The sequence below is a fragment of the Hemicordylus capensis genome, chromosome 6, assembly GCF_027244095.1.
Source record: "Hemicordylus capensis ecotype Gifberg chromosome 6, rHemCap1.1.pri, whole genome shotgun sequence".
Lineage (NCBI taxonomy): Eukaryota > Metazoa > Chordata > Lepidosauria > Squamata > Cordylidae > Hemicordylus > Hemicordylus capensis.
The window spans coordinates 28,355,492-28,383,167 of NC_069662.1; the positions used below are offsets into that span (position 1 = coordinate 28,355,492).

Below are 27,676 nucleotides of genomic sequence, written 5' to 3' on the forward strand. Positions count from 1 at the left end.
CCCTCGCCCTCATCCCGCGCTTCCTCCTGTGGCGCCTGCCTCTCTCTTGCAGGGCAGGGAATCTCTGCAGCCAGACAGGCTGCTGCTTTGATCGGGTGGCTTTCCCTTCCCTCCCTGCTGCTAATGCTGTGGTCTGCTCTGCATTCTGCCAGGGAGGGTGCAAGGGTGCAGTTGCACTCCCTTTGAATGAATGTTGAGAGACTCCTGGAGATCGGCAGTACCAGAGAGTAAAGAAAGGGTTAACGTTTCTCCCAGCCCAATTGGTTCTCCTTGTGCTCCTCCCCCGCTTGGATTGTATGGAACTACAGAGCCAAGCTGCCTGCTGCTGGTCTCCTTCAAGAAGGAAAGCAACACATTTGGTTAAAAAAACAACCATTTGCTGATTGTTTTGTGTGTGACTTGTTCCCCTTAGTCAAGCTACAGTGTTGGCTCTCTCTCCCCACCCACCCGCAGGAACTGTGTTTGTTTTGTACAGGCTAGAGAAGTCCCATTGTGTGTGAGTGGTGTGTGTGTGTGAGAGAGAGTTTTAAGCTTTTAAAAAAAAAACCATTTTCAAAGTATGCAAAAACTGTTTGAGTGCAAACTTCACCATCAGCCAATTACAAAAAGCAACTTTACTGGGAACAGTCTATATTCTGCAATGATATCTATAACAACAGCAACAACATTGACAATAAAATTCATCCATCCCAGGTCCTTGGGAAGGACTCGATGTCTGGATAAAACAAACCAGTCAATAACACCTGTCTGACTGTGTAAATAAATAATAATAATAAAATTTTAGAAATGGATCTGTTGTTTTTGTTCCTGTCCCTATCTCTAATCTGGTCTCTCTGTGTGGGTTTCTTTCTCCCCCCGCCCCCCACACCCTTATTAAAAATATTGATATGCAGCTGTTTTTAGCAACAGAGTTATCAAAATGGCTTAAATAGCAAAATAGGAGAAAATGGCTCTCTTAACATGTTTCCCCTTTTAAACATTTTTATTTTATTTTGCTTTGTGCTTGTAACAGGCTACCCCACCAAAAGTTTGTTTTTGTACACTTGCTTCAAAACAAGGCTTTGCAAATCAGTTCATAAGAAACTCATTTTTAAAACTCCTTTGCCCATGAAACTCCTTTGCCTCTGAGTACCAGTTGCAGGGGAGTATCAGCAGGTGAGAGGGCATGCCCTCAGTTCCTGCCTGTGGCATCTAGTGGGCCACTGTGCGAAACAGGATGCTGGACTAGATGGGCCTTGGGCCTGATCCAGCAGGGCTGTTCTGATGTTCTTATGAAATGATTGGTTGTCTTTAAACTCTACAAAATTGGGGTTACTCCATATATGACATTCTGCTGTGCTGTTTGAAATCAAAATGGTGTCTTTTCTTTCTGTAGTGTCTCGGGCTCCTGCTGGATGGGGAAGGCTGGTGAGGAGTCCCTACTTGGAGAGGGAAGGAGCCAGAGCTGGTTGGCCTGGTTGGGGCACCTGGCCATGATGTGAGGCTCTCCCCCTCCCCCGCAAAAAACCCAGGCTACCTCCTGTAGCCCAGCTGCCCTTGTCTCACACTTTTATCCACTCCCTTCCACCAGTTATTTATTTTCTCCACCCCCCGTCATTTCTCTTTACCCGCATTTCTCTGTAATGATATGCTTAAATGCTTTGAAATTCTATGACGCTATATATATTGTTAGGAACTGAAAATAATTTTCCTCTCTTGGGTAGGTGTATAGGGCTGAGGGGGCAGGCATCTTGTGGAAATTGGTGGGGAGAGAGAACTTAAAACCCTGCTATTGTAGTGCTATTAAGATGTCATCCACTTCAGTTTCTAACAATCTTGCAGGAACTGGACTACATAGGAACACATATATGCAAACTATTTTATTAGTATAGAATTGTGCTTCTTAACAGTTACAAGTGATACTTCATTTGAAATATTTATTTTAACCTATAAGTAACAGAAAACAGAGGTCGGTTATCAAAAGTTAACAGAAAAAAATAATTATTAAATGAAACCAAAAAAGTATGGTGCAACCCACCCATTCTGCTCAAAAAATTGTAAACCACCTTGAGCCATTTCGGAAGGGTGGTATAAAAAATTCAAACCAACCAATCAATCAATCAATCAATCTGGTGCCCTCCTCCCCACATTGCCCCCGGTCCGGCCCTGATTGTGCTGTGTGCTTGATCTCATGCCTGGCAACCAATACATTGTGGACTATTTAATCAAATGACCTGTAGCTTATTTGATGAAAAATATGGAGGCTGCTGTTCCTGATAGGAATGATGATGATGAAAGCTGCTGCTGCTGATGGAATGATGATGAATGATGATGATGGAATGATGATGAATGATGCTGCTGCAATGAACGATGATGACTCAGATGAAAGAGGAACAGCTTCTATACTGCATTAGCTTTGCTTGAGCTGCAAAAACTCTACCTCAGTGTACACATACACATACACACACAAACACATGACATCCCTTAACACTTCTTCTCCTTTGTAAGCTTTGGCGCTCCCTCCTGGCAGGATCACATTGCATTAAACCTGCAATTGGCAACATCAGTGATATTATTTGGACCACTATGAAACTGACTGAGAATAAGGGAAGAATTTTGAGTTTAATATATGACACATTTGTTCACCCAGGCTTTTAATTAGATACAGTTTTGATAGTTTTTAACATTGTTTTAAATTTTAAATTACTGTGGTTTTAGCCTTTTAATTTTGTTGTAATTTGTATTTTATTGTGAATCACCCAGAGATGTAAATTTTGGGTGGAATATAAATACATCAAATGAATAAATAAATGATATATAATATATAGCAGATACATTGAGAAACGTTTGGAATTTCTAAGAGACAGTCTAAAATGTGTAGTCTATCAGTCTAATGCAGGGCTGCACAACTTTGGCCCTCATGCAGATATTGACAGACAACTCCCATAAGCTCCGAATATTGGCCACCATGGTTGGGGACTTTGAGAGATGTAGTCCAAAAACTCCTGGAGGGCTGAAGTCATGCAGCCCTGGTCTAATGTCATGGAGGAATAGTGCCTTATTTCCCTTCATGAGTCAATGAGAACATGGGCTCATAATGTTCATCCACTGGAGAACTGTAGTCAAACATTCATGATTCAGAGAGTCCTTCTTGTTGCAAGTCTCTCCCTATTATTCAGCTTAGGTCTCAGTATAATAATGTAGCATTTTGGGAAGAAGATACAACATAGTAACCCAGCTGAGGATGCCAAGATGGAGAAGATCTCCACAGCCACCATATACTTTCCTTTTGTGCTCAGGTAGGTTGGGACAAAAGTCAGCCAGACGCAGCAAAATACCAACATGCTGAAGGTGATGAACTTGGCTTCGTTGAAAGTGTCTGGCAACTTCCTGGCCAGGAAAGCCACAATGAAGCTCAGGATGGCCAGAAATCCCAAGTAGCCCAAGGCAATGTAAAACATGAGGATGGAACCTTCATTGCATTCCATTATGATTTCTTCTGAAAAGGAGTGCAAGTCCAAATGTGGGAATGGAGGAGAGGTGTGAAGCCAAAGAGCACAAATACTCAACTGTATAAAGGAGCAGCTAAAGATGATGGTGTACGCCAGTCTTTTCCCCACCCATTTCCTCATCCAGCTCCCTGGCTTGGTGGCCATGAAAGCGAGGACAACAATGATGGTTTTTGCCAACACGCAGGAGAGGGACACTGAGAAGATGATGCCAAAAGCAGTTTGTCGAAGAAGGCAAGTCACCTTCTTAGGTTGGCCAATGAACAGTAATGGACAAAGGAAGCAGAGCAGGAGGGAGATGAGGAGAGTGAAGGTGAGATTCCGGTTGTTAGCTTTGACTATGGGGGTTTCCCGGTGTTTAACAAAGAGTCTCAGAATCAGTATTGTGACCAGAGAGAAAAAAATGGAAGAAAAAGTAAGACTTTCACCCAAAAAGTCTTTGTAAGATAGGTAGGTGACAACTCTGAGGACACATAGATCTCGGTCCATGTTTGGATATTGATCTTCTGGACATTTGATACAGAAATCCATGTCTGCCATAAATTAAAATGGAAGATGCTGTTTAAAAACCTCTCAGAATATGGACTAGCATGGCCTGAAAATTGTGAAATTTGCTAAGAGTTAATGACAATATTGGCTGTGACACGATGCTCTGTCTATCAAATTGTTACCAGAGTTTCTCTTTTACCACACTCAATAAAATCATTATCATATAAGAATTAATGAAGTTAACCCTTTTCAGGCTGGACCAGAACTAGGTATTCAACCCAAAGCTATGGCAAAAGTATTGTGGAAATGCGTCCAGTCATCGTGAAGGAGTCACTGAGAGGCTTTCTGTTCAAATGGAGTCAAATTAGTCTGCAGATAGCACTATAACTAGAGTTAAATAGCACTGCAACTGTTAATATTGGCATTGAGGGAGGTTACATGATCATTCACATGGGACATGGCCTTCTGGTTTTGCCCCAGGCTCTGGAGTGTCCACTCTGTGACATCTGTGGCTGCTTTAAAAAAACAACAAAAAAACTTTTTATTTGCTCAGTCTTTTACCCGGTTGTTGCTTTTTGGTGTTTTATGGTTTTTATTGTTTCATCCCCTGCTAACTTGGCAAAGAGGTACCTTTTAATGTCATAATTTTCTTTATTTAGTAGGGGGAAAGTAACTGGCCCTATCCACCCCCAACACAGTACCTCCAGTGACTATTGCTGGTGTCTATTTTATGTTTCTTTTTAGAATGTGAGCCCTTTGGGGCCAGGGATCCATCTTATTTGTTATTTCTCTGTGTAAACTGCCCGGAGCCATTTTTGGAACAGCGGTATAGAAATTGAATTAATAATATTAATAAAAATTAATAATTTTTTAAAAAATACAAGCTACCTGTAGCCAAAAATTGTTGGAACCATAACATTGAAAATGAAGATGCAAAAATATTATTGGACTTCCGACTACAAACAGACAAATATCTGCCACACAATATACCAGATATAACTGTAGTCGAGAAGAAAGAAAAACAAATCAAAATAATCGACATAGCAATACCAGGTGATAGCAGAATAGAAGAAAAAGAAATAAAAAAAAATCACAAAATACAAAGATCTACAAATTGAAATTGAAAGCCTGTGGCAGAAAAAGACCAATATAATCTCAGTAGTAATTGGTGCCCTAGGTGCAATTCCAAAAGACCTCGAAGAGCACCTCAACACCATAGGGGCCACAGAAATCACCATCAGCCAATTACAAAAAGCAACTTTACTGGGAACAGCCTATATTCTGCGACAATATCTATAATAACAACAAGAACAATATTGATAATAAAATTCAGCCATCCCAGGTCCTCGGGAAGGACTCGATGTCTGGATAAAACAAACCATTAAATAACACCTGTCTGACTGTGTAAACAAGAAATAATAATTGATATTAATGTTTTAATGTGATTTTTATAGTGGGTGTTTTTTTTAACTTTTTTTTTTTTATTTGTAAACTGCCTTGGGATACGTTTTATGAAAGGCAGTATAGAAGAACTATATAAATAAATAGCCTATAACTATTGGTCTTGATTTTAGGGAATCAAAGGAACATAGGAAGCTGCTTTATACTGAGTCAGATCATTGGTCCATCTAGCTCAGTATTGTCTGCACAGACTGGCAGCGGCTTCTCCAAGGTTGCAGGCAGGAATCTCTCTCAGCCCTATCTGGAGATGCCAGGGAGGGAACTTGGAACCTTCTGCAAGTAAGCATGCAGATACTCTTCCCAGAGTGGCCCCATCCCATAAGGGGACTATCTTAGTGCTCACATATATAGTCTCCCATTCAAATGCAAACCAGGGTGGACCCTACTTAGCAAAGGGGACAATTCATGCATGCTACCACAAGACCAACTCCCAAACCTGAGGAGGACACTTGTCCTACCCAGTTTTCGGTTGTATGAATGACCTCATTTTGGATTTCACACATAAATAGTTTGGCCTTTGGGCTTCAAATGACTATTCATTTCTTTTTCTATCACATAGAAATATAGTAAATAGTAAAATATGTAGTGATATGTGGTGTATAAGGCATGTAGAACTATAGTAAAGTGTGGTTTTCTTTGTAAAAATACCACTCACAAGTATTTCCTCCCGAGACTATAGAGTGTTGTACTTGGAATGGGAATCATTTACAGCCTTCTCTACAAATGGCATTTGTGAACTGTACCAATAGCAATTCCCATTCCCTGACATTCAAGAGGCAGTGAGGAGTCCAGAAACACTGCAGGACATAAATGCTGTCAGCACTGCATGCCAACTCTCCTCAATTGTAGGAGTTTTCAGGATAGCCAAAGACCTGTCAAGTAACATTTCCTCGATCTGGATGTGTTGTCACATATATGATGCCCATTGTAAACGAACAATCTCTCCTACCATTTTGATTTGAAATCCCCCCTTCCGGACATGGATCACAATCATAACAGCAAAATGGCTCCCCTTCCTTCTTTTTCCTTCTGAAACCTGGAAGGCAGTTGTCATTACACAAAGAAACGGGCAACACCTATGAAGAATAAAAGGAGCTTATAATGGATAGAAAATATATTTCCAAAGCACTCATTTGATTTGCTGGCATGTGACTTAGATATCAAGAAATATAAAGGTATCAGTAAGACCACATAAGAACACAAGGGTGTTATTGTATTCTGAAGCCTGATAAATGGCAGAACCAAGTTTGTTTCAGAGTACACGTGGATGATCCTAATTTTCATCTTGGTATTATGTCTTTAAAATCCACATGAAACACACTTGAAGCAATAGCAGGCACTGAGGTCATTCAATGTCTGGGTAACCAAAAACTGGGTAGGACAAGTGTCCTATCCAGGTTTGGGAGCTGTGTGCTCCCAATTTTTGGTTGTGTGGGGGCAAACAACTAGGTAGGAGGAGGGAGAGCTGATTGGAATCAAGGTTGGAGGAAAAGCTGAATAGGACAATTTTTCCTCCTACCTTGATCAAATGCTGGGTATGAATACTGTGTAGGACAGCACTGTCCTACCCCGTTCTTCCTCTTACCTTGATTCTACACAATCACTTCTACCTTCTCCTACCTAGTGGTTTGCTGCCACAAAACTGAAAATTCAGAGCGCACACACTCCCAAATCTGAGTAGGACACATGTCCTACCCAGTTTTGGGTTATGTGAATGACTTCATTTTTGATTTTACCTATAAATATACTGGCCTTTGGGCTTCAAATGTAGCCATTCATTTCTAGCTACAGGGACTCACACGGGTTCATGTCTATCATGTCCCACTGCAATGTGGCACATGAGTCCCCTGGCACAGATTTCCCCACAGGTGCCGGGCTAGTTCCCCATATGCAGGTCAGGCTGCAAGGGGTGGTCTGTGCAGGGTCAAGTGTAGCTGTGGTCAGCAGGCTGAGGTCAGGAACCCGGAAGTCACAGTCTACAAGTGAAAAGGAGGAATCGAGGTCAAGCAATTAAAGGTCAGGAGCCAAGTATCAAAAAAGAATCAGGAAAAAGAGAAGGCCAAGCAGCCTGAGGACAGGAACCAAGGAGCTGAACAAGGAGCCGGCAGAAGGGAAGGACAAGTGCCAGAGAATCCAGTCTATGCAGGAGCAGAGAGAGATTCATTCAACAAAGTTGTTTCAGCAAGGGATAGAGCTCTACTGAAACTTGATATAGTCCAGCTGTTTGACTCCTGCTTCTGGCTCCACCCACATCCCTACAGGATGCCGGAATTAAAGTGGCAGTGCCCTATTTCATAGGTGTAGGCTTCAATTGGGTGCAGCTTTCAATGAGCCTTCATGTCAGCGGGCTGGTCCTCAGAGGATGTCTTGTTCTGCCTGCCCTGGGGCCCTGTATATTGTTGCCCCTTGTAGTACCTGCTATATTGCAGCAGACTCCCAGGCTTCTGAAACCATGTCAGGCCCCACCTTTTGGAATCACTGATTGACCATATCCTCCATCAAGAAGCATAAAAGACTTCCTGTCGGAAGCTACCCTTGCCTCAGTATCAAGGAGGTTCACCTGATCTGGTGTGAATCTCAAAATTATTTCTCCTGACTGCTTGGTGTGACACTTGGCTTGTTGTGACTCCTGCTACCGATTGGATCCCTCTGGCTACTGATTACTGACCTGGTTTTTACCCTTGCTGTGGCTTTGCATCCTGGCTTCTGTCTTGACACTTGGACTGGATGACTATTTGCACTCTCCTGACCCTTGGCTCTGATTCCTGATGGCTTACTTGGCTTGACTCCTGTGTACTTGATTCCTGTCTTGATCTTTGAGACCTGCTTTTTCTACCTTGCTGGATCTGTGTCCCTGACACTCTTGAGTCCCAGCTTTTGGACTCGTACCTCAAGGTACTGCTGCTGATGGTCCAGCCACTCTGACATAGGAGTCCTCTGAGTTTGAAGATGCAGGACAAGGGAGTGTCCTCTGGTTTTAATGGAGGAGGTGGTGAGGCAGGGATTTCCCTTGTGGACTCATCCCTGAACTGTCCATGTCTGCCCTCCCATGAGTGGTTTCAGAGCCTGGGGTTATGACAACATCCTGCTCTGGCTTTGGAGGCATTTCCTAGCCATCTCATAGAGAACGAGTCTTAATAATATTCAATCAATTTGGGTGATATGTCTTACTAGCATCGTTGAATAATGGGAGAGAATGTGTGGAAATGGGGTGGGGGTCAGGGAGTGGCTGAAGCAGCCAAATTACTTCAGTGAAATTTGAATATCATTACTTTGATTTGGACCAATCCAGTCATGGTCTGGAAGCAAAGTTTTGGTGTCCAAATTGGACTGTAAGTCTTCTGAACTGAATCAGTTACCAAAGCTCTAACAGTCTTATTAGGCACCCAACCATTTGAGTTTCATTTTAAAATAATAACAATCCATATATGCCAAGGGCATGCCTTTCAGATTTTCTGCCTCAGTTGGCAAAAGGGGGCCAGCTCAATTCATGGATAATTTCTAGTGCCACTCAGTCCGAAATCAACCAAAATTTAGGATGCCATTTTTGGAAGGGCGGTATATCAATCAAGAAGGGCGGTATATCAATCAATCAATCAATCAAATAAATAAGTTAAATTAAATGCTACCTTATTTATATGCAGTCTGATGAAGGATGAAAGTAGGGAAGTTGGGAGGAAGAAAAACACCTTCAGTCTCATGAAAGCTTTCTTGCTCTTTACAAAGGCTTGTATGAAATGGGAATTTTTGAAAACATTATATCTTATTTCATATGACTAATGTGTAAAGGCCAGGAATGAACGTGAAAGGTGCATAATGAAACTTATTTAACAATTCCCTTATGAACCTGAGAATCTAGATCTTACCCACCTGGTTAAAGCTCCTGTGCCAGAGGATTTTGTCATCATGGATGGTGAAGTCTTTGCCTGAATGATCTTGAGGACTGAGCTTCCCAACTTTTACTCTAACAAAAGAGTTGTTTAGGAAAGTGACCAAATTGATTATATCAAACCCAGTTGCTAATTCTCGATTCTCATCAAAAGACACTGAATCTCCGGCACTGTTGTTGAATGAGATCCTGCTTAAAAAGGGATGCAGCTATGGGAAAAAAACCCCAAATTAGGACCTTTTAATCTTGTTGACAATGAGAATGACAAATTCTCCTTCTTGATGGATATGGTTTTTTTTGTCACATGTTTTAAGAGAAACATGAAATCTTTTACTAATACTGAAGCTTGTACATCTAATCAGGTTTAATGAGGAGAGAGAGAATAGGATTCTTTGGTAGTGAGCTGAAATGATTTTTTGAATCTTTATTTTGGAATGTGTGGCATTATAGACAAAATGGATCTTGGGATATTTTACTGCATCGGTAAGTCTTTTTTCTTATTACTGGGAGGTTTTCTAGGGAGAGTGGTTTTCACATGGCTCTGTGGTTACCAGGGGGCGACACCAACTCAACGGCACAACTACTTTACTTTATCATGCATCAGTGATTAATGATACTAGGAGTAACTGCACAGCTTCTGTGCTTTTCTCCCCCTTTGCTCTATCCACATAGGACCCTTTCGGCATAGAAATACTGTGGGTATCATACTCCCTTCCCCTTTCCTCACTCATCATGATCTATCCCCTTCAGAATTCCTGCCATTTCCAATTGCACTGCCAGCACAGTACTGTAACACTACCTCTTCTTTTCACATCTTGATGGGTGCATATGCTTTTTTTGGCAATGTGTTGTCAAGCCACATGAGGACATTCAGATTTAAAAAAAAAGTTCAACTCCACTGTATTCTTGCTACTTCTATCACTGTTCTCAAGCACTGTATTGCACCTGCTGCTGTTTTGCTTGTGGATGGACATGTGATAATCTACTCCACAGCATGGTGTTGTACCCTGGAGTGGGAAGATGGGAGGGGTGGGGAGCGCAATGTGATCTGTCAGCTGGCAAGAAGGATGATTCTGCCGCCATAGTGGCAGCATGTGATGAGGGATGACTCTTATGTAGCTGAGCAACACACTTAAGAATCCAGCATGTTGACTCCTTTAGTGTACAGTATACACAGCCCTGGATTATACAACCTGAATGATACATTGTATTCCTGCATGTCCCCACTGAGGTCCCTTTGGGAGCTTGGACAGCTGGCTGACCATTATGGTGCACAGGACAACCACTGGATGCAAAGCAATAGTTGTCTGATGGTTGGAGGAGGACGCGGACACACCCACTTTTGCCTTTCGGATCAACCATCTTTTCTCTTATAAATTGGTAAGCTGGCGATGCAATACACATATTTAAAAGGACTCCCAAGTATTTCTTTAAGACCTTCCAATGTAATGTGTATAAAACAGATTATAAAACTTGTAAAATGTGGTTAAAAGCATAATAAAAACAGATGTTTCAGCATCAAACACCAACCTCAGTGTTGTTCCTAATTCTTCTGTGGACCACCAGCTTATATTGTTCACAGTTTTAATTACACACACTCTGGCAGTAATTTCAACCAACAAGTGAGGTTAATGGGGGGGCGGGCAGGCGGGGGTCCATCTTTACTTAGGTACATCTTTAAAGAAGAAATTTCAGGAATGTGCACAACTGCAGATCCACCCTCCCATCCCTCCGTCCAGTATCCATTGTCAGGGAACCCAACCAAAGAGCAACTAATGAACAAAACAAAGGACTCCAAAGATGTCAGTGCAGGTGTGTGCAGGGGTAAGCAAAGACAGGAGACGCTAATAGCAACTACTGCTAATGAGTTCTGATCAGCCCAAAGGAAAGCAACTGGGGGAAAAAACTAACCCAGGCCTAAAACAAACAAAATAGCAGCCCAAGATTTTCCAGCTATAGAAAGCCGGGCCACTGAAGTGGGTGCCAGAGGGCTTCATTCACTGACATGAAACTCCCAGACCAAACCACGAAAGATAGAAACATGCCATTTTTGCAGGTAGGTTCGAGACCTTGCCCAGACTAAATAAATACATAAATAAATTTTAAAAATCCAAAATCCTGGAAAAATCAATTTATTTCCTAGAAAACGTGGAAAAACATTCCCATTGGCAAGTTTGGGGAATGAGACCTCATAGAACTCAGTAAAGCCTAGAGTTAACAGAGAGATAAGATGTTCTTGGGCTTGCAGACTGCAAGCATTTTTACTAGTGTATATACACACACACCAACATACCTAACCTAGGTTTTTTTTAATCGTGAGTAGCTGCGGTGTGGCTCTGCACCACAGTTACTCACGAGTAAACCCCCAGCGGGAGGCTGAAAAGCAGCCTCCTAGCTCGGGGGGTCTCCCCATTATGCCCTGCGCGCTTGCGCAGGGCATACTGGAGCTTCCAGGGGCCATGCGCCCCCCGAACTCCCCAGCCCCCACCAGCTCTGTCACGGAGCTGGCATCGAGTGGGCGACCGATCTGACCGCCCAGGGCTCCCGCCCCGCTCGTGTGCGGGGAGAGCGGGGTTAGCCCGCTCTCCCCACTCACTCTTACAAACCGGGTCTCACTTATTGTGAGTCCTGGCTCACTATCTGACTTGTCAATCACTGCAATAGCGATGTCATCGGATGCAGTGAAATTGGAAGCAAGGAAGCTTTAGGATCCATGCACATTCAAGACAGTAGAAATGTAGTGTTGCAAAAGTACAGCTGTCTCACGGATTAGAAGGCTAACTGTGAAGATCAAATGTAGGAAGGGAAGTATGTCATAGGGCCATCCAGCAACAATGCCTGCAGGAATCAGCAGTCAAGATGGTATTAATTGACATCCAGAACACCTCTTTTTAAATTTTTGTTTGTATGGACTACACTGGGAATTTAAAAAGCCAACCATAATGTTAACACATTCCTCTCAGGCAGCTTATGATAGCATTGCTTGACTTTGGGAGCAGGAGAAATTACCTTCCATGACTTCACCTTCTGATTCAGCAGCCTCCTTTCATTAAGTATGACTCTGTGCTTGCCTCTGGATACATGCATGGCATGCAAAGCATGTGCCACAGCATAGACAGCATTGTAGATACTATAGCTGTGGCTAGTCATGCTCATTTCGAATAGGGGCCCAGGAAGACTTTCCAGCTTCTCCTCCCAAGTGCACCTTTTTTCACTAGTTGGATCTACATCAGAATTTGGAAATGAACACCCAAATGCTTGCTGCCAGAAGTGTTGGATGAAACCATCTCCTTTTGTCACAGACGGATTCCTGTTTCGTAGGAATTTTTGGAATCCTGGTATCTCCTTTGTATGAACTGGGAGAGTGATGGCCCCATAGAAATCTTGTATATCATTTGTCCTTTGAAAGGTCACAGATGAAAAACCCCACTGGGCTGCCACAATCCACACTTTTCCAAGAGTGTTTTTTGCCGACGATTCCTCTTCTCTTGCATACAGTAACCGTCTCAGTGAAAACATGGTTTGAGACTCTCCATGGACAACGATGACATTGGCTTTGCTGTGAAGGAGGACTAAATACATTTCAACCCACTTTCCCATCACATCAATGATATCAGATATAATATTTACTTCTGGGTGTCTTTGTATGAAAGCAACACAGATTCCGCTATGAGAAAATGTTGATATCAAGCTCTGCAGAAACGTTTCCCCATTGTCATCCTTCAGAGCAATAAGCCCAACCCATGACCATCTGAAATGCAGTAGTAAGCTGGCAATTCCCTTGTGCTGATGGGTTTCATTTGGGATCATCCAATATAGGGAGGGAAATTTTCTTTTTTCACTCTGTATGGTGACAAATGAACCGCAGGAAAGCTACAAATCCAGATATGGACATTTTAGAAACAAACATTTAGAAACATGGGAAGATCCATGATAAATGTTGCATTGTGCCTTGACAGATAGATAGTATTTAATATTTCACCATATTTAATACCTGATGCAATGGATTTTCAACATACCTTCATTGACGAAACTAAGATTATGAGATCACCCATCTTCCCTCCCTCCCTCGCACTCTCTCCTTCTCTCTCATCAACTTTGCAATGCCTGTACCGATTTGAACCAAATTTGGTACAGACATAGGTTCATATATAGAGACACCTTAGTCACATAGTTTGTGATGATGTCATCCACCCCAATTCAAGAGGTGGAGGTGGAAGTCGGCTAACATTTGAAGATGGTAATGATCAATTAAGATTATAATGAAAGGAAAATAAACAGACTAGTCCTTACCAGAACTTCTTGTTTTAGTTGACAGATAACCTGAAATTATATGTAGTATAGGACAGCATTTGGCATGCTATGACAATTAATATAAGACAAATGATAGCTTTTGACACATAATGTTGCAACCTGCCAAAATCAAAACAATCAAGAAATGTCAAGATTATGGGGTTAAGACTTCCTTGGTCGGCCTGATGGATAATCTCCAATTGGGTATTGACAGAGGGAGTGTGACTTTGTTGATCCTTTTGGGTGTCTTGGTGGTGTTCGATATCATCAACCATGGTATCCTTCTGGGTCCCCTAGGGAGGTGGGATTGGGTGGAACTGTTTTACAGAGGTTCAGTTCCTACCTCTTGGCAGATTCCAGATGGTGTCGCTTAGAGATTGTTGCTCTGCAAAGTGGGAGTTAATGTACGGAGTTCCATAAGGCTCCATACTGTCTCCAATGCTTTTTAGCATTTAAATGAACTGCTGGAAGAGATCATCAGGAAATTTGGTGCAGGGTATTATCAATATGCAGATCAAACCCAAATCTAGTTCTTCATATCAAATTCATCAGGTAATGGCATAACTTTCCCAAATGACTGCCTGGAGGCAGTAATGGGATGGATGAGTGATAACAAATTGAAATTGAATCCAAATAAGACGGAGATACTGAGGGTCAGAACTGAAGAGATAGTTTAGATCTGCCTTTTCTGGATGGGGTTACACTCCCCCAGAAAGAACAAGTATGTAGCTTTGGAATGCTCCTAGATCCAAAACTCTTTCCGGCTTGTCAGGTTGAGGCAGTGACCAGGGGCGCTTTTTATCAGCTTTGGATGAGACGACAGCTACACCCATTTCTGGAGGTAAATAACCTTAAAACAGTGGTATATATTCTGGTAACCTCCATGCTTGACTATTGTAATGCACTCTACATGGGGCTGCCTTTGTACATATTCGGAAACTACAATTGGTCAAGAATGCGGCAGCCAGACTGGTTACAAAGTGCTGGTTATTGCCTATAAAGCCATTAATGACTTGGGTCCAGGGTATTTAAGAAAGTACTTCCTTTGCCATGAAATCTCCCACCTCCCAAGATCATCTGGGGAGGTCCAGTTACAACTACCACCAGCCTGTTTGGTGGCTACTCGGGACCGGGCCTTTTTTGTGGCTGCCCCAGGGTTCAGGGATGCACTCCCTGGTAAAATCAGAGTCTCTCCATCTCTGGCTGTGTGTGTGTGTTTTAAATTATGTAATGTTTTGTGTGTGTGGACATTTTGGTATTTTAAAAAGACCCTCAAGATGCATCTATTTTCTCAGGCTTTTAATTAATTTTAATTGGCTTTATATCATAATCATTTTAACCACTTTATCCTGTTTTTAATATTTGTTGTATTTTAAATTATGTACATGGCCCCTAGGGTTGCACATCAGGTGGTATAGAAATATGATAGATAAACCGATCAATCGATAAACTTATCACACATATATCCCACTTTACTTCATAGAACTCAAATGTACAGGCATCACCAGGCGATCATCCATCGACTCATCAGACCCAGACCTGCTTAGTTTCAGCAGAGTTGCATATGTATCCTCAGGCCATAGTCAAAAGCATTTATAAAGATTCCATATAAAACAAGTAAATTTCTTACCCCAACATGCACCGTTCTTTCTCTTTCAATCACAGGACCATGAAACTGAAAGCAAAGCAAAGTATAAATAAGTTGGAAATACATGGCACTCTTGAAATGCATCTTACCTGTGGGATGTGGTAGATATCTAAGATGACAGACATATAAAAAGAAATTTCAGAGCTAAGTCCACCAATGACCGATATCAGTTTGTCCTGGATGTCACAATTGTAGTTGGGAACAAATCTGTGTTGTGCGGAAAGCAGTCTCAGGGTGGTCTCATAGGTAATTCTTGCATTGTGGAAACTATCATAAATATGGAAGCCCAAAGTGATATTGGGTAAGATCTTGGGATGCTCATTGATTTCTTTTACAGCAAATACCAAGGCCAGGACATGTTGGTAGTTCTTTAGCACAACACTGCAAAAAGAGCTACAGATTAAGAACTTCACAATTGTTTGCTGGACCACAACTTTGCTGTATCATGTCCTCCTTTGCCCCCTTTAAGCTCTTTGGAATGGGGAAGGACACCTTCATTCTCTTCAGTTTAGGGAAACTTCAGTTTTGTCTCCCCAGATGATGATAGCATCTCAAAACTAGCCTCTGTATAGTTCTGTGCTCCTGAGTTATGGCAGATGGAACCAGCCCTTCCCACAATGTCAGACCTAGTGTTTGGAACAAGTTAATCATTCAGAGGCATCTGACTTTGCAAAAGCAGGGATTTTAGCCCAAATGACAAAGAGAATGGGATCATAACAGCAGCATCCACAACATGTCTGCTCCAGTAAGCCTGGTATCAATGATTCAACCATCTGCAGTACATCTCTGGTCTTTCCCCATTTCTCCTCCTGGGATACAGCACAGAATGGGGGAATTGGAGCTTGGTACCAGGTGGAGAGAGCAAGAAGATGTGGAGGTGGGATGTGTGGAACTGGACCGTTTGCTGAACCTCACTCACCTGCCAGTGAATGTACCAAGATAATGGCTTAGATGGCAAGCAGAAATGGCAAACTGGAGTCTACAACCAGTATATTACTTGCCCCCATCACAGTGGTTAGGTGGGGTCTGTGTCCTCTGATGAGAGGCTAGACCAAAAGAAGTTCAGTCCATCAGGAGGAGGCAGTGAGTGAAGCAACTCCCTCCCCTGCACTATGTGGGAGAGTGGGGGCATTGTGAACCCTGAGGGAGGAAACCAAATACTGCCTGAAGTCCTGGAGAGCCACTGCCAGTAAGAGTATACAATGGACCTATGGTCTGACTCTGTAGGCAGCCATGGACCTATGGTCTGACTCAGTAGGCAGCAGCCTCCTCTGTTCCTAGGGAAGCACCTTGACCTAACAGAATGGAAAGTGTATCTTTGCCTGCTAGTCATGTAGCTACATGTACCACATGTATTAAATCTTAAACTTGTGTTCCAGACTAGTTTGGTGCCACTGCAAATGTGCTTGCACAATAGTGCATGCTGCAGCATGTCTCATTTGTTTCAATAGGAACTTTTGCACAATTGTGAAAATTCCTGGGTTTTTTAGAGCAACTATGATCTTCTTGCACTAGTGCCAATTTTCTCGTTGAAAAGTGCTTCATTGGTCAGGATGTCAGCCCATGCCTTTTAAAAAATTAATATTTATATTTACAGGTTGAGTATCCCTTATCTGGACATCCAAAATCTGGAATGCTCCAAAATCCAGACACCACACCGTAACAAAAACCAAAACCATAATGCCTCAGGTCACTCGCTCGCAGATTCCCAATTTTGCTGCTTTTAAACATGCAGTCAAAGCTTACGCTGCATCCTGATTGGGGCCAGAAGTGCTCTGCCCTCCTCCGCCAGAGAGGGTACCAGGGCCCTGAACTATCTTGTAATAAATTCCCTCAACCACGTGGTCCCATCCTCCAAGATAGCAGGATCCACCGTGCCCTGCCCATTCAGGGGGTTACTCACCACTACCGGAGTGGAGTTTCTTCCAAGTTCACCCACCAGATGGGACTCCGTTGCTGGAAGGGTGGTAGGTGTTTGGGGAGGCTCAGTGTCCTCCCTCCCTACAAGCGTGGCAGCCTCCAGGCTCATGGGCGGCAAGATGGCGCCCGTTGCCGCATCAGTCGGCTTTTCGCCCTGGTGACCCAAGAGGCGTGGAGAGGGAATCTTGCGGGGCTGCTGCTGCTGACAGACCACTTGTAGGAGAAGCCGCTCACTCAAATGTGCCACCGGCGGCTTGGTAACTCTCTGGTGGCTCCTGGCAGTACACTGGGGCTCCGAGCTGCGTACCATGTGTTCTGCGTGCCACGCCTTCTTTACCGTCTTCACTTTCTTTTTATGCTTGTTTGCTGGCACCGCACTCACCCTGGTTGTGAGGGCGTTGGTACGTGTCCTATCGTGGCTGTGCGGCTGCCTGCCTTGCTCCTCTTCTGACAGAGAGCCCAGACGAGCCTCTGTGGTGTGAGCGCGCTCCATGTTAGGCAAGGGGAGAGGAGGAAGAGATGGCTGGAGGCCAAGTGTGGGAAGATCAAAGGAGGAAGAAAGGTGAAAAATAAATGGCAAGAGCCAAGGAGTAAGGAGAGGGGAAAAGATCTGGACTGAGGGTCAGTGAGGGAAAATTTTGAGCAGACAATAAAATAGATTAACCTTTTGTGTTTAGACTTGGATCCCATGCCCAAGATATCTCATTATGCAAATATTCAAAATTCCAGAAAAATCCGAAATCCGGAACACTTCTGGTCCCAAGCAGTCCGGATAAGAGTTACTCAACCTGTATATCCCGCTCTTCTTTCAAGGAGTTCAGAGTGGTGTTCTTGCTTATTTTTATCCTCACAACAAGCATCATGAGTGAAAATTGTAAGTGCCTCAACTCTCATTTGAAGCTGGTTCTTAAACATTTTATTCTATATGAATGTTCTTTAATATTTTATGGGGCCTCTTCTCTCCCCACTCCCTGAATTCACCAACATTCCCTGGCTCTTGAGGGCCACCAAACAAATTTAGTCATCATCAGGCTGTTTCCTTTTAACTTAAAATGTACCTACTTCTGTCAAACTAGGGAAACCCCTGAGTAGGTAGAAACCACTACCTTATTTTCAGGTGGCCTCATTTTGCTTCCAGTTTCATAGGCATACAACCACTTCATTATGAGCATATAGAAATGGTACCTGCACCGAAATGATGGATTATATCCCCTACCCCTAAGAGATATCTCCTAAGTGGAGAATGTTATCTTTAAGGGATAAAGACAGCCTGGAGCAGGAGCCTCACAAGGTGGTCTGTTCTCATGAGCATTGCCCTGCTGTATCAGACCAAAGGTCCAGCTAGCTAGTCCTGTGTTTTGTTCCCGATCGCTGACCAGATGTATCTAGAAGCTAACAAACAGGACATGAAGATGGTGGCCAAATACACTTCCCAGCACCTTTTTGTCTTTCTTCAGCATTTTGTCACCTGTCTTATTGTACACTATGGGGGAAAGAAACTGCTTACACAGGATAGTCGGTCAGCTCCACAGTAGGCTGTTCATTGAATAAAACACTGTCCATAACGGGGAAGAGTTCAGAAGCTATTCCACCAACGACGACATCACCTTGCTGATAATACTCATAAGGAAAAGGGCGAGATGTATCTATGATGCATTTTCTGGAAAATGCCTCACTCACAAAGGAAAGCCATAGAACATGCCATGCATATCTAAACTGGCAACAGTGCCAAACACACCACCCTCTCGATAACAAACCTTCCTCTTGAGAAACAAATATTTCCATCACTATTTATCTTATGCTGAACATCAGCCTGGTTACGACCTCCTGTCTTGAATGATGGCTGAGACTGGCAACACAGTGGTTTGAAGCCTAGCCTGAAAAGGGGAAACTCAGATGGACAGAATCCTGCCTGCCTTTCTTAGTCCCTAATTCTCAACTCTAAAGAGCACAAAACTCTTTTATAGTGTCCAGAGATTTACAAGGCTCTGGCGAGTCAGTAATCTCACAAATTGCAAGTTAAGCTAATTATAACCTACACAGTACGCTAACCTTCATTTTGTATAAGGCAGCCAAAGAGACCTGTGAGGATATCTATATATATTTTTCTCATCTAATTATAGTGATTCCCCCCACCTTTCCTTAGTGCAATAAAATGGAGCAGGTGGTGAATGACTCTGAATTCATGGTGTCTCTACTCAGAGCCAGAGATAACCAGAGCCATCTTATTTATTTATTATTTCTCTGTGTAAACCACCCTGAGCCATTTTTGGAAGGGTAGTATAGAAATTAAACCAACCAACCAACCAACCAATCAATCAATCAATCAACCAATCACCTCACCCAGCTTTTATTTGGTCACATTTTTCATAGACCGAATGTGTCTTCTTTTTCATAACTCTGCTTTGAACTCCAAGTCACATCATGGCCAGGATTCTCAATCCATTGGAGTGTGTTTGCAGCATGTTTCAGCCTCCATATTGTATCTCCTGAACATCACTTTCTATGTGCATCTTTAACTTGAGCAATGTATACTCATTACAGAAATGTGAAGCATTTGTTATCATGTATGGGAGTGGTGGTGGGGAGGGCCCATATGTTTTGGGGGCTTGCAGGAGAAAGGCTAGAATGACCCTCTGGGCCCAAATCCCTGTTATGATAAATCCTACCGGCAAATGGGTTGGCAGCCTCAGGGAGGCCCAATCCGGATCATCACCATGGTGTGTGGGAAGCAGCTTTCCCTTGCCCCATTTTCCTGTTGACCCCCCCCCCAATAATTGAAAGTGGCTATTTGTCCCTTGAGGGACTCTTTACAGCATTTACAGGAAATCACTGCTTTGAGGACAAATGGGGGCAAATGGAGCATAGCATGTAGTTTGGCCCGCAATGTCCCTGTTAGCAGATCCCAGCTTGACTGTTATCAGATATGCGAAGAATGCTTTGCCTCCACTGCAGTAGTATTCTAGGGGAGGGAGGGAGAGATCATTGTTCTGCTTGAGCCCCCAAATCAATGTATAGTGATCCGGTGTGTCTGTGGGGGTATTAGGTTTGAGTCGATATGCTTCAGGAGGTTAACCACCCCCCCTTCCTCAGAATTTATGGAGAGATTTTAGGAGGGAGGAAAGGGGAAAGGATGCCTTTTCCCTTTCCCCCTATCCAACAAACTCCCCCCACCATTCCCAATCTTCCATTCATAGCAATAAGGCTTAGGTTTGGGGCTAGCATTGAACCTGAAACTGGAGTCCTTTAGCATTGTATAGCACAGCAGGTGAGGATTTCTGCAGTACAAAGTCTCTGTTTCAGGTGGGTTGGAGTTCTGAATTGAAGCACTTTAATTAGGGGCCAAGGATACACTACCTTCTTTTGTTGTAGGACCCCACTTGTTATGACCAGTGTTCTCTCTACTTTTCTTCATCTGTGTGTGGGATGGGTTTTGTTCTGGGTGGCAGTATCAATGCAGTTTGTGTGCACATGCATTCAGAGTGGGGCCTTCCGGAGGAAGATCTAAAATTAACTGAGTGGACATCAGAAACTGTGTGAGCGTTCTCATATGTGCACGCCTTAGAGGGAACTGTGGTTATGACATAGTTCCAAACTTGTAGAACAGCTTGGAGTTGGGTAGAAAACCCCGAGGTGGAATATGAGAGAATAGGGCTGGGTTAATATGTAATGCCAAACCAGAGTTAAACGGGTCAGAGGTTGGAACTTCAGTATGTCCGAACACGTGATACCACGGTTTGTGGCAAAAGTGAGCTCCAGTTTGCCTCGCCAACCTCCAAATTGAATCTTCCGTTAGCACAAAGGTTTGCCTCTGAGACTTCTGGTTTGGCCGCCAAAGTGTTACATTTGACTCCAGACGCTGCCATAACTGCGGTTCCTCACCAATTTCCAAACCCCAGTCATAGAGGTGGCAGTGCAGACCCACTCGGGGTGTGGGAGCTCTATGCCAGTGGCACCTCTTGCTGACTGCCTCTCAGAGAACTAACCCCGTCTCTCCTGCCTCCTATGCAGCTACAGAATTGCCTGGCAACAGGGATGCTGCTACATCCCATTAGATGCTTGTCATCCTCAGCACAGTCACACAGGGCATTCCCTCTTCCTACTCTGCTCTCTCCCAGCACCCCAAACCGTGCAAGCAGGAGGGACAGGGTGACAGGACAGGCACTAAGTGCTTTGCTCCCTGAGAAGGAAGAGACAGAGATGTATGTCCACAAATACAGAAACTCCTGACGACAACAGAAGCAGGGCATTTGTTCCATTTTGTGAGGTGTGTGTGTGTGCCTGTGGTTGGGCTTAAAAGGCAGCCCCAAGCAGCTCAAGTTCTGTTTTTTCCACAGACAGGTAGGGGAAGGGGGCTTCAGCCCCTGGAGGATTATTGGTCCCTAGACTTGCTCATAAGAAGAACCGTCTGTGAGGAATAATCTCAATTTTACTAGGTGACATTCATGTAGTTGCCACCCATTCTTCCATGGACTGCACTCTCACTAGAGTGCCAGGCTTCTGGGGCTTGAGATCGAGCCAGGATGCTCTATATAGGAAAGCTGTGGGGTGGGCTATTTCAGCAAGTGCTGTCCTGGTCTGGGTGACTGCTGCCAAGTAGCTGTCAAACCTTGCACCCTGTCAGCTTGTCTATCCATGTGGACTTGTGCACCCTTGCCTGTGCTCTGAAATAGCAACCCCCCTGCCCTAGGACTGCTGGAAACTGGGGCTTGCCTCTCCCAAGGCTCCCTGCTTTGGAAGATCTGCATACAGCTCAACACTGGACCAAACCTGGAAATTTTGAATGGGTTTAAAGGTCTGTCCTAGAACCCAGTGTCTCCCCCATCCATGCATGTGGGCAGGCTCTGACACATGTGTCAGAATCAACTATATTTTGCACAAGGCTTCACGGGGGGGGGGGGTTGCAGTGCTTGAGTTCACTCTTTTGCCATTGAGAGTTGGGTGCCCCCCACAAGCGGCCCCCTTATGGAGGGATTTGCTCGACCCATGAACGTGGATTCTGAAGGGAGACCTGGGGTAAACACCCCTTGGTCCTCCCCAGTAGACTGGCCCTCTTATGGGAGGGATAGCCAACATGAGATGGCAGCCCATTGCCGGGAGGGGAGCAAACGGTTTGGGTAGGTGTGCTCTTGGCCAGTTTTAGAAGGCAGCCCTAAGCAGGGATTCTTGAGCAGCTTATTTTTTTCACTGGAAGGTTGGGGAAGGGGGTTTGCGCTTCCTAGGCTTAATCATGGGCAAGGTCGGTCACCGGGGTCAGTAGTGCTCCAGTCTTAGGAGATTGCCCACTACTGTGAAGACAGATTTGGCCGACCCAGGATGTAGCACTCACTCACATGAGTGCTAGACCATGGCGACACCCACACACAACTTATAAGAAGAACCATCAGATGGGAGGGGAAAGAAATGCCAAGAATAATCTCTAATGATGCCTGACAGCAAAACATCACCTTCTTCCACAGACTGCTCTCTCACAAGAGTGACAGGCCATAGGAGCTCTATATTGAGCCATGTCAATGTGTGGAGGAAAGCCGTGGCGACAGGTACCCTGGAGAATGCTTTCCTTGTTTGGCGGCTTTGCTGTGGCCACGTTGCTGTCAAACCATGCCCCCTGTCAGCCCACACACTCATGTGGACATGTGCACCCCTTCCTGTTTCCCAAAATGGCAACCCCACTGTCATGGTGTTGCTGGAAAATGGAGGCTGCTCTCTCCTGCAATTTCCTGTGCCAGCCAATCTGCATATGGTGTAATGCCGGAGCAAACTGGGAATATGGAATGGGTCTAAAGGTCTATCAGTATCTCCCACGACCACGCACACAGCCAAGCTATAGCACATGGAGCATCAAAATCTACTTTGGGTGCATGCAAGGCTTCACAGTGAACTGGGGGAGTGTTGTGGAGATTTTGTTCTATCTTTTACCATGGAGAGTTGGAGGCCCCACACTAGCGAGGCACCCTTAGGTGGGTTGGCTCAACTCGTGATCACATACTTCAAAGGGAGACCTAGGGCTCACACCCCATGGTCCTCTCCAGTAGACTGACCCTCTCATGAGAGGGCAAGCTCACTGCGAGCAAGCCGGCAGTGGAGCAGGATATTCATTGGGTCTGGATGACCTGCTGTTCCAGGGTTATGTCAACATAGAGTGTACCAAAAATATGGGTCTTACTGCAATATCGAATAAATCAAGTTGCTGAAAATCTTCACACCAAATGAAAAATGATAATATCCATTCTGAAGCAATAAGCATTCTTTCTGAATGACTCAGCATTTGTACTTAACCGCAATTAAGTCACAGTGTTTCAGTTGTCCCTTGGATTCAAACTCTTGCTTATGTGAAACAAAGACAGGCACTCATATATGGGAACAGCTTCAATATGGAAGTATCTTGTTGATGTCCCACTTGATCATTTTGCTGCTGGTGTGCTTGGGCCCATGCTTGGTAACACACACACACACACACACACACACACACACACACACACACACACGCTGTCAAGCTGTTTAGTCAAATAACCTGTGGTTTATTTGATGAAAAGTCTGTATGTTGTGATTGTCAACATCAGGAATATTATTTGGACAACTAAAGAAAGGATTGAGAATGAGGGAAGCATTTTGAACATGTTGCAATATATTTCAGACAAACGGAGAAACCTTTGGAATTTCTCGCAATCTAAAACCTGTAGTCTACCCTGTGTGTCTTTTCTACACACATCCTACTCCTGAATAGTTCCATTGGATGTCCCCAACCTTTTCAAGCCACAGAATCCACAATAATTTAACATTTTACTCCAGAGGAGTCCGGCAGTGATCCCCACATCTCAAGCCTGGAACCCAATGCGACTGCACTACTCACTGAAAATGTGAGCTTTTAGCAAATAAAAATGAAAATTTCAAACCCCACACACTAATGAGGATTCTTACCTGACCATCTCAGTTCTCAGCATTTCACCAGAAAGGACATGCAGTCCCTCTTCCTCCCTCCATCGCCCGGTTTCAGGCTTTTTGGTATGTGTGTATGTGCACAGAAAAGCCCGAAGTTGGGTGATTGCAGTCATTTGGGAGGTGGGAGGGCTTGGGCTAGGAGGGGTATCACCCCTCTCTCGGGGCCGACTGCCCGCAAATTTGTCTTGCCCCGACCCACTGCCATCATAATTTGGAAGGTAGGCTGGTGGGTGTGACGGAGCTCTCGTGGTGGCAGCCTGCGTGGTGGCAGTTTTAAATATTAAGATTTGTGTGTGTGCAAAGAACAAAATTTGCTGCTGGGAGAATTTTTCTGCAATAGGCAGTCACCTCTACTGCCTCTCTGTTAACCCACTGGTGTGTCTAATAGTTAGGAATAAACCTGAAAAGTACATAATGAATTTTTTAAAAAAATTCTTATGAGTCTCTATTTGTTACCCACCTGATTAAACCTTCTGTGCCAGAGGATTTTGTCTCCATGAATAGTGAAGTCTTTGCCCAAAGGAGCTTGAGGATTGGATTTCCCAGTTTTTACCCTAACAAAGGAGTTATTTGGGAAAGTGACCAAATTAGTAATATCAAACTCAGTTGCTAATTCTCCATTTTCATCAAAAGAAACTGTATGTTCACACTGTTATTGAATGAGATGCTACTTAAAAAGATGGGGAGCTATGTTAGAACATAGAAAAAGAACCAAATCAGAGACATACAAAAAGAGCAAAACCTAGAAAAAGAACCAGATTAGGATCTTGTAAGCTTCTTCACACTGAGAATGATAAATTCTTCATGGTGGCATGGTGTTTTTCTCAGGGAATGGTTAAGAAAAATATGAAATACTTTATTAATGCTGAAACTTACACATCTAATTTGATTTAGGGAGGAGAGCAAAATAGGATTCTTTGGTGGAGAACATAAATAATGTTTTTGATTCTTAAGTTTGGAAGATGTGTAGTTATGGACAAAATAGATCTTGGAATATTCTATTGCATCATTCTTCTTCTTCTTCTTCTTCTTCTTCTTCTTCTTCTTCTTCTTCTTCTTCATCATCATCATCATCATCATCATCATCATCATCATTCGATTTCTATACCGCCCTTCCAAAATGGCTCTGGTTGGTTTACATAGAGAAATAACAAACAGATAAGATGGAACCTTGTCCCCAAAGGGCTCACAATCTAAAAAGAAACATAAGACAGACACCAGCAATAATCACTGGAGGTACTGTGCCGGGGGTGGATAGGGCCAGTTACTTTCTTCCTGCTAAATAAAGAGAATCACCACATTAAAAGTTGCCTCTTTGCCCAGTTAGTAGGGGACAAAATTTATCAGGAGGTATTTATCTTAATTATACTGGGTGGGATTCAAAGAAAATTATTAAGAACTAAGCAAGAAGGAAAAGGCAAGTTTGTTGTGACAATATTAACTCACAAGGGACTTTAGTCATGAATACCTTCTTATCTGATAATGGCTGAGGAGGGATTCAGTGCAAGCACTTTCTGGTTCAAGTCCAATGCTCTCTCCCCTCCACAATATTGGCTTTGCAAAGATGAGAGAAGCTGATAAGTGGAAATGCTGTGCTGAGATTTGTTGAATGGGAAGCAGTACTCGATATATTTCTGCTATGTGGTGTTTCTTTGAAGTCATCTAGCTAGGGTGATTTCAGTGAGTAATGATACTGGGATAAATGTGGGGCATCCACACTTAGCTTCTCTTTCACTTTTCTCCCCCTTTGTTCCATCCAGACAAGCATCTTTTATAACATCCTTCAGAGATTTACAAGGTTCTGGTGAGTCAACTATTTAAAAAAATTACATGTTAAGCTAGTGGTATATAGCATGTCCACCTTAATGTTGCATAATGCAGAAAAAAAGGTCTGTGGGGGATATTATCCCCCCCCCATATCTGATTACAATTATTTTCCACACATTTCTGTAGTGCAATAACAGAAATTTAGCCGACCTCCTTGCTAAAATATTTAACTTATCCCTGAAATCGGGCTCTGTACCAGAGGACTGGAGAGTAGCAAATGTAACACCAATTTTCAAAAAGGGATCCAGGGGCGATCCGGGAAATTACAGGCCGGTTAGCCTAACGTCCATTCCGGGCAAATTGATGGAAAGCATCCTCAAGGATAAAATTGTAAAGCACCTAGAAGAACAGGTCCTGCTGGGAGTGAGCCAGCATGGCTTCTGCAAAGGTAAATCTTGCCTCACCAACCTTTTGGACTTCTTTGAGAGTGTCAACGAGTGTGTGGATCAAGGTGATCCAGTTGACATAGTCTACCTGGACTTCCAAAAAGCTTTTGACAAAGTTCCTCATCAAAGACTCCTGAGGAAACTTAGCGGTCATGGGATAAGGGGACAAGTACATGTGTGGATTGCTAACTGGTTGAAAGACAGGAAACAGAGGGTAGGTATAAATGGAGAGTTTTCACAATGGAGGGTAGTAAGAAGTGGGGTCCCCCAGGGATCTGTACTGGGACCGGTGCTTTTTAATTTATTCATAAATGATCTAGAAGCAGGGGTAAGCAGCGATGTGGCCAAATTTGCAGATGATACCAAACTCTTCCGGGTAGTGAAATCCAAAACGGATTCTGAGCAGCTCCAAAAGGATCTCTTCAAACTGGGGTTGTGGGCGACAAAATGGCAAATGCGGTTCAATGTTACCAAGTGTAAAGTGATGCACATTGGGACAAAAAACCCCAACTTCAAGTATACGCTGATGGGATCCGAGCTGTCGGTGACGGACCAGGAGAGGAATCTTGGGGTTGTGGTTGACAGCTCGTTGAAAGTGTCGACTCAATGTGCGGCAGCTGTGAAAAAGGCCAATTCCATGCTAGGGATCATTAGAAAGGGGAATGAAAATAAAACGGCTAACATTATAATACCCTTATACAAAACTATGGTGCGACCACACTTGGAGTACTGCGTACAATTCTGGTCACCACATCTTAAAAAGGACATTGTTGAACTGGAGAAGGTACAGAAGAGGGCAACCAAGATGATCAGGGGCCTAGAGCACCTTTCTTATGAGGTAAGACTACAACACCTGGGGCTTTTTAGTTTAGAAAAAAGATGTCTGCAGGGAGACATGATAGAGGTCTATAAAATCGTGCATGGCATGGAGAAAGTGGAGAGAGAGAGATTCTTTCCCCTCTCACACAACACTAGAACCAGGGGTCACTCCATGAAATTGATTGCCAGGAGGTGTAGGACCAACAAACGGAAGTAGTTTTTCACACAACGCGTGATCCACTTGTGGAACTCTCTGCCACAGGATGTGGTGACAGCCAATAACCTGGATGGCTTTAAGAGGGGTTTGGATGACTTCATGGAGGAGAGGTCTATCAATGGCTACTAGTCAGAGGGCTGTGGGCCACCTCCAGCCTCAAGGGCAGGGTGCCTCTGAATACCAGTTGCAGGGGAGTAATGGCAGGAGAGAGGGCATGCCCTCAACTCCTGTCTGTGGCTTCCAGCGGCATCTGGTGGGCCACTGTGTGAAACAGGATGCTGGACTAGATGGGCTGTG

General features: G+C 43.7%; 1 protein-coding gene across 1 annotated transcript; it reads right to left on the reverse strand.

Annotated features, from left to right (window-relative positions):
• Window positions 1-3,116: 3,116 nt before the first annotated feature.
• LOC128331048 (vomeronasal type-2 receptor 26-like) lies at window positions 3,117-17,681 on the reverse strand. The gene is made up of 6 exons (XM_053264410.1): window positions 17,172-17,681; window positions 15,358-15,636; window positions 12,337-13,200; window positions 9,309-9,536; window positions 6,388-6,514; window positions 3,117-4,021 (listed from the first exon to the last, which is right to left on the reverse strand). The coding sequence occupies exons 1-6, from the start codon at window positions 17,679-17,681 to the stop codon at window positions 3,117-3,119; spliced, it is 2,913 nt and encodes a 970-aa protein (XP_053120385.1).
• Window positions 17,682-27,676: the final 9,995 nt, after the last annotated feature.

What these genes read in the sequence shown, in the direction of transcription:
- LOC128331048 (XM_053264410.1), bottom strand. Translation starts at nt 17,681, where the DNA reads ATGGAGCGCGCTCACACCACAGAGGCTCGTCTGGGCTCTCTGTCAGAA. An exon ending in GGCACAGGAGCTTTAACCAG is followed by an intron (nt 6,515 to 9,308) that starts GTGGGTAAGATC and finishes TATTCTTCATAG; the next exon opens with GTGTTGCCCGTTTCTTTGTG. An exon ending in GGGGATTTCAAATCAAAATG is followed by an intron (nt 4,022 to 6,387) that starts GTAGGAGAGATT and finishes AATTTATGGCAG; the next exon opens with ACATGGATTTCTGTATCAAA.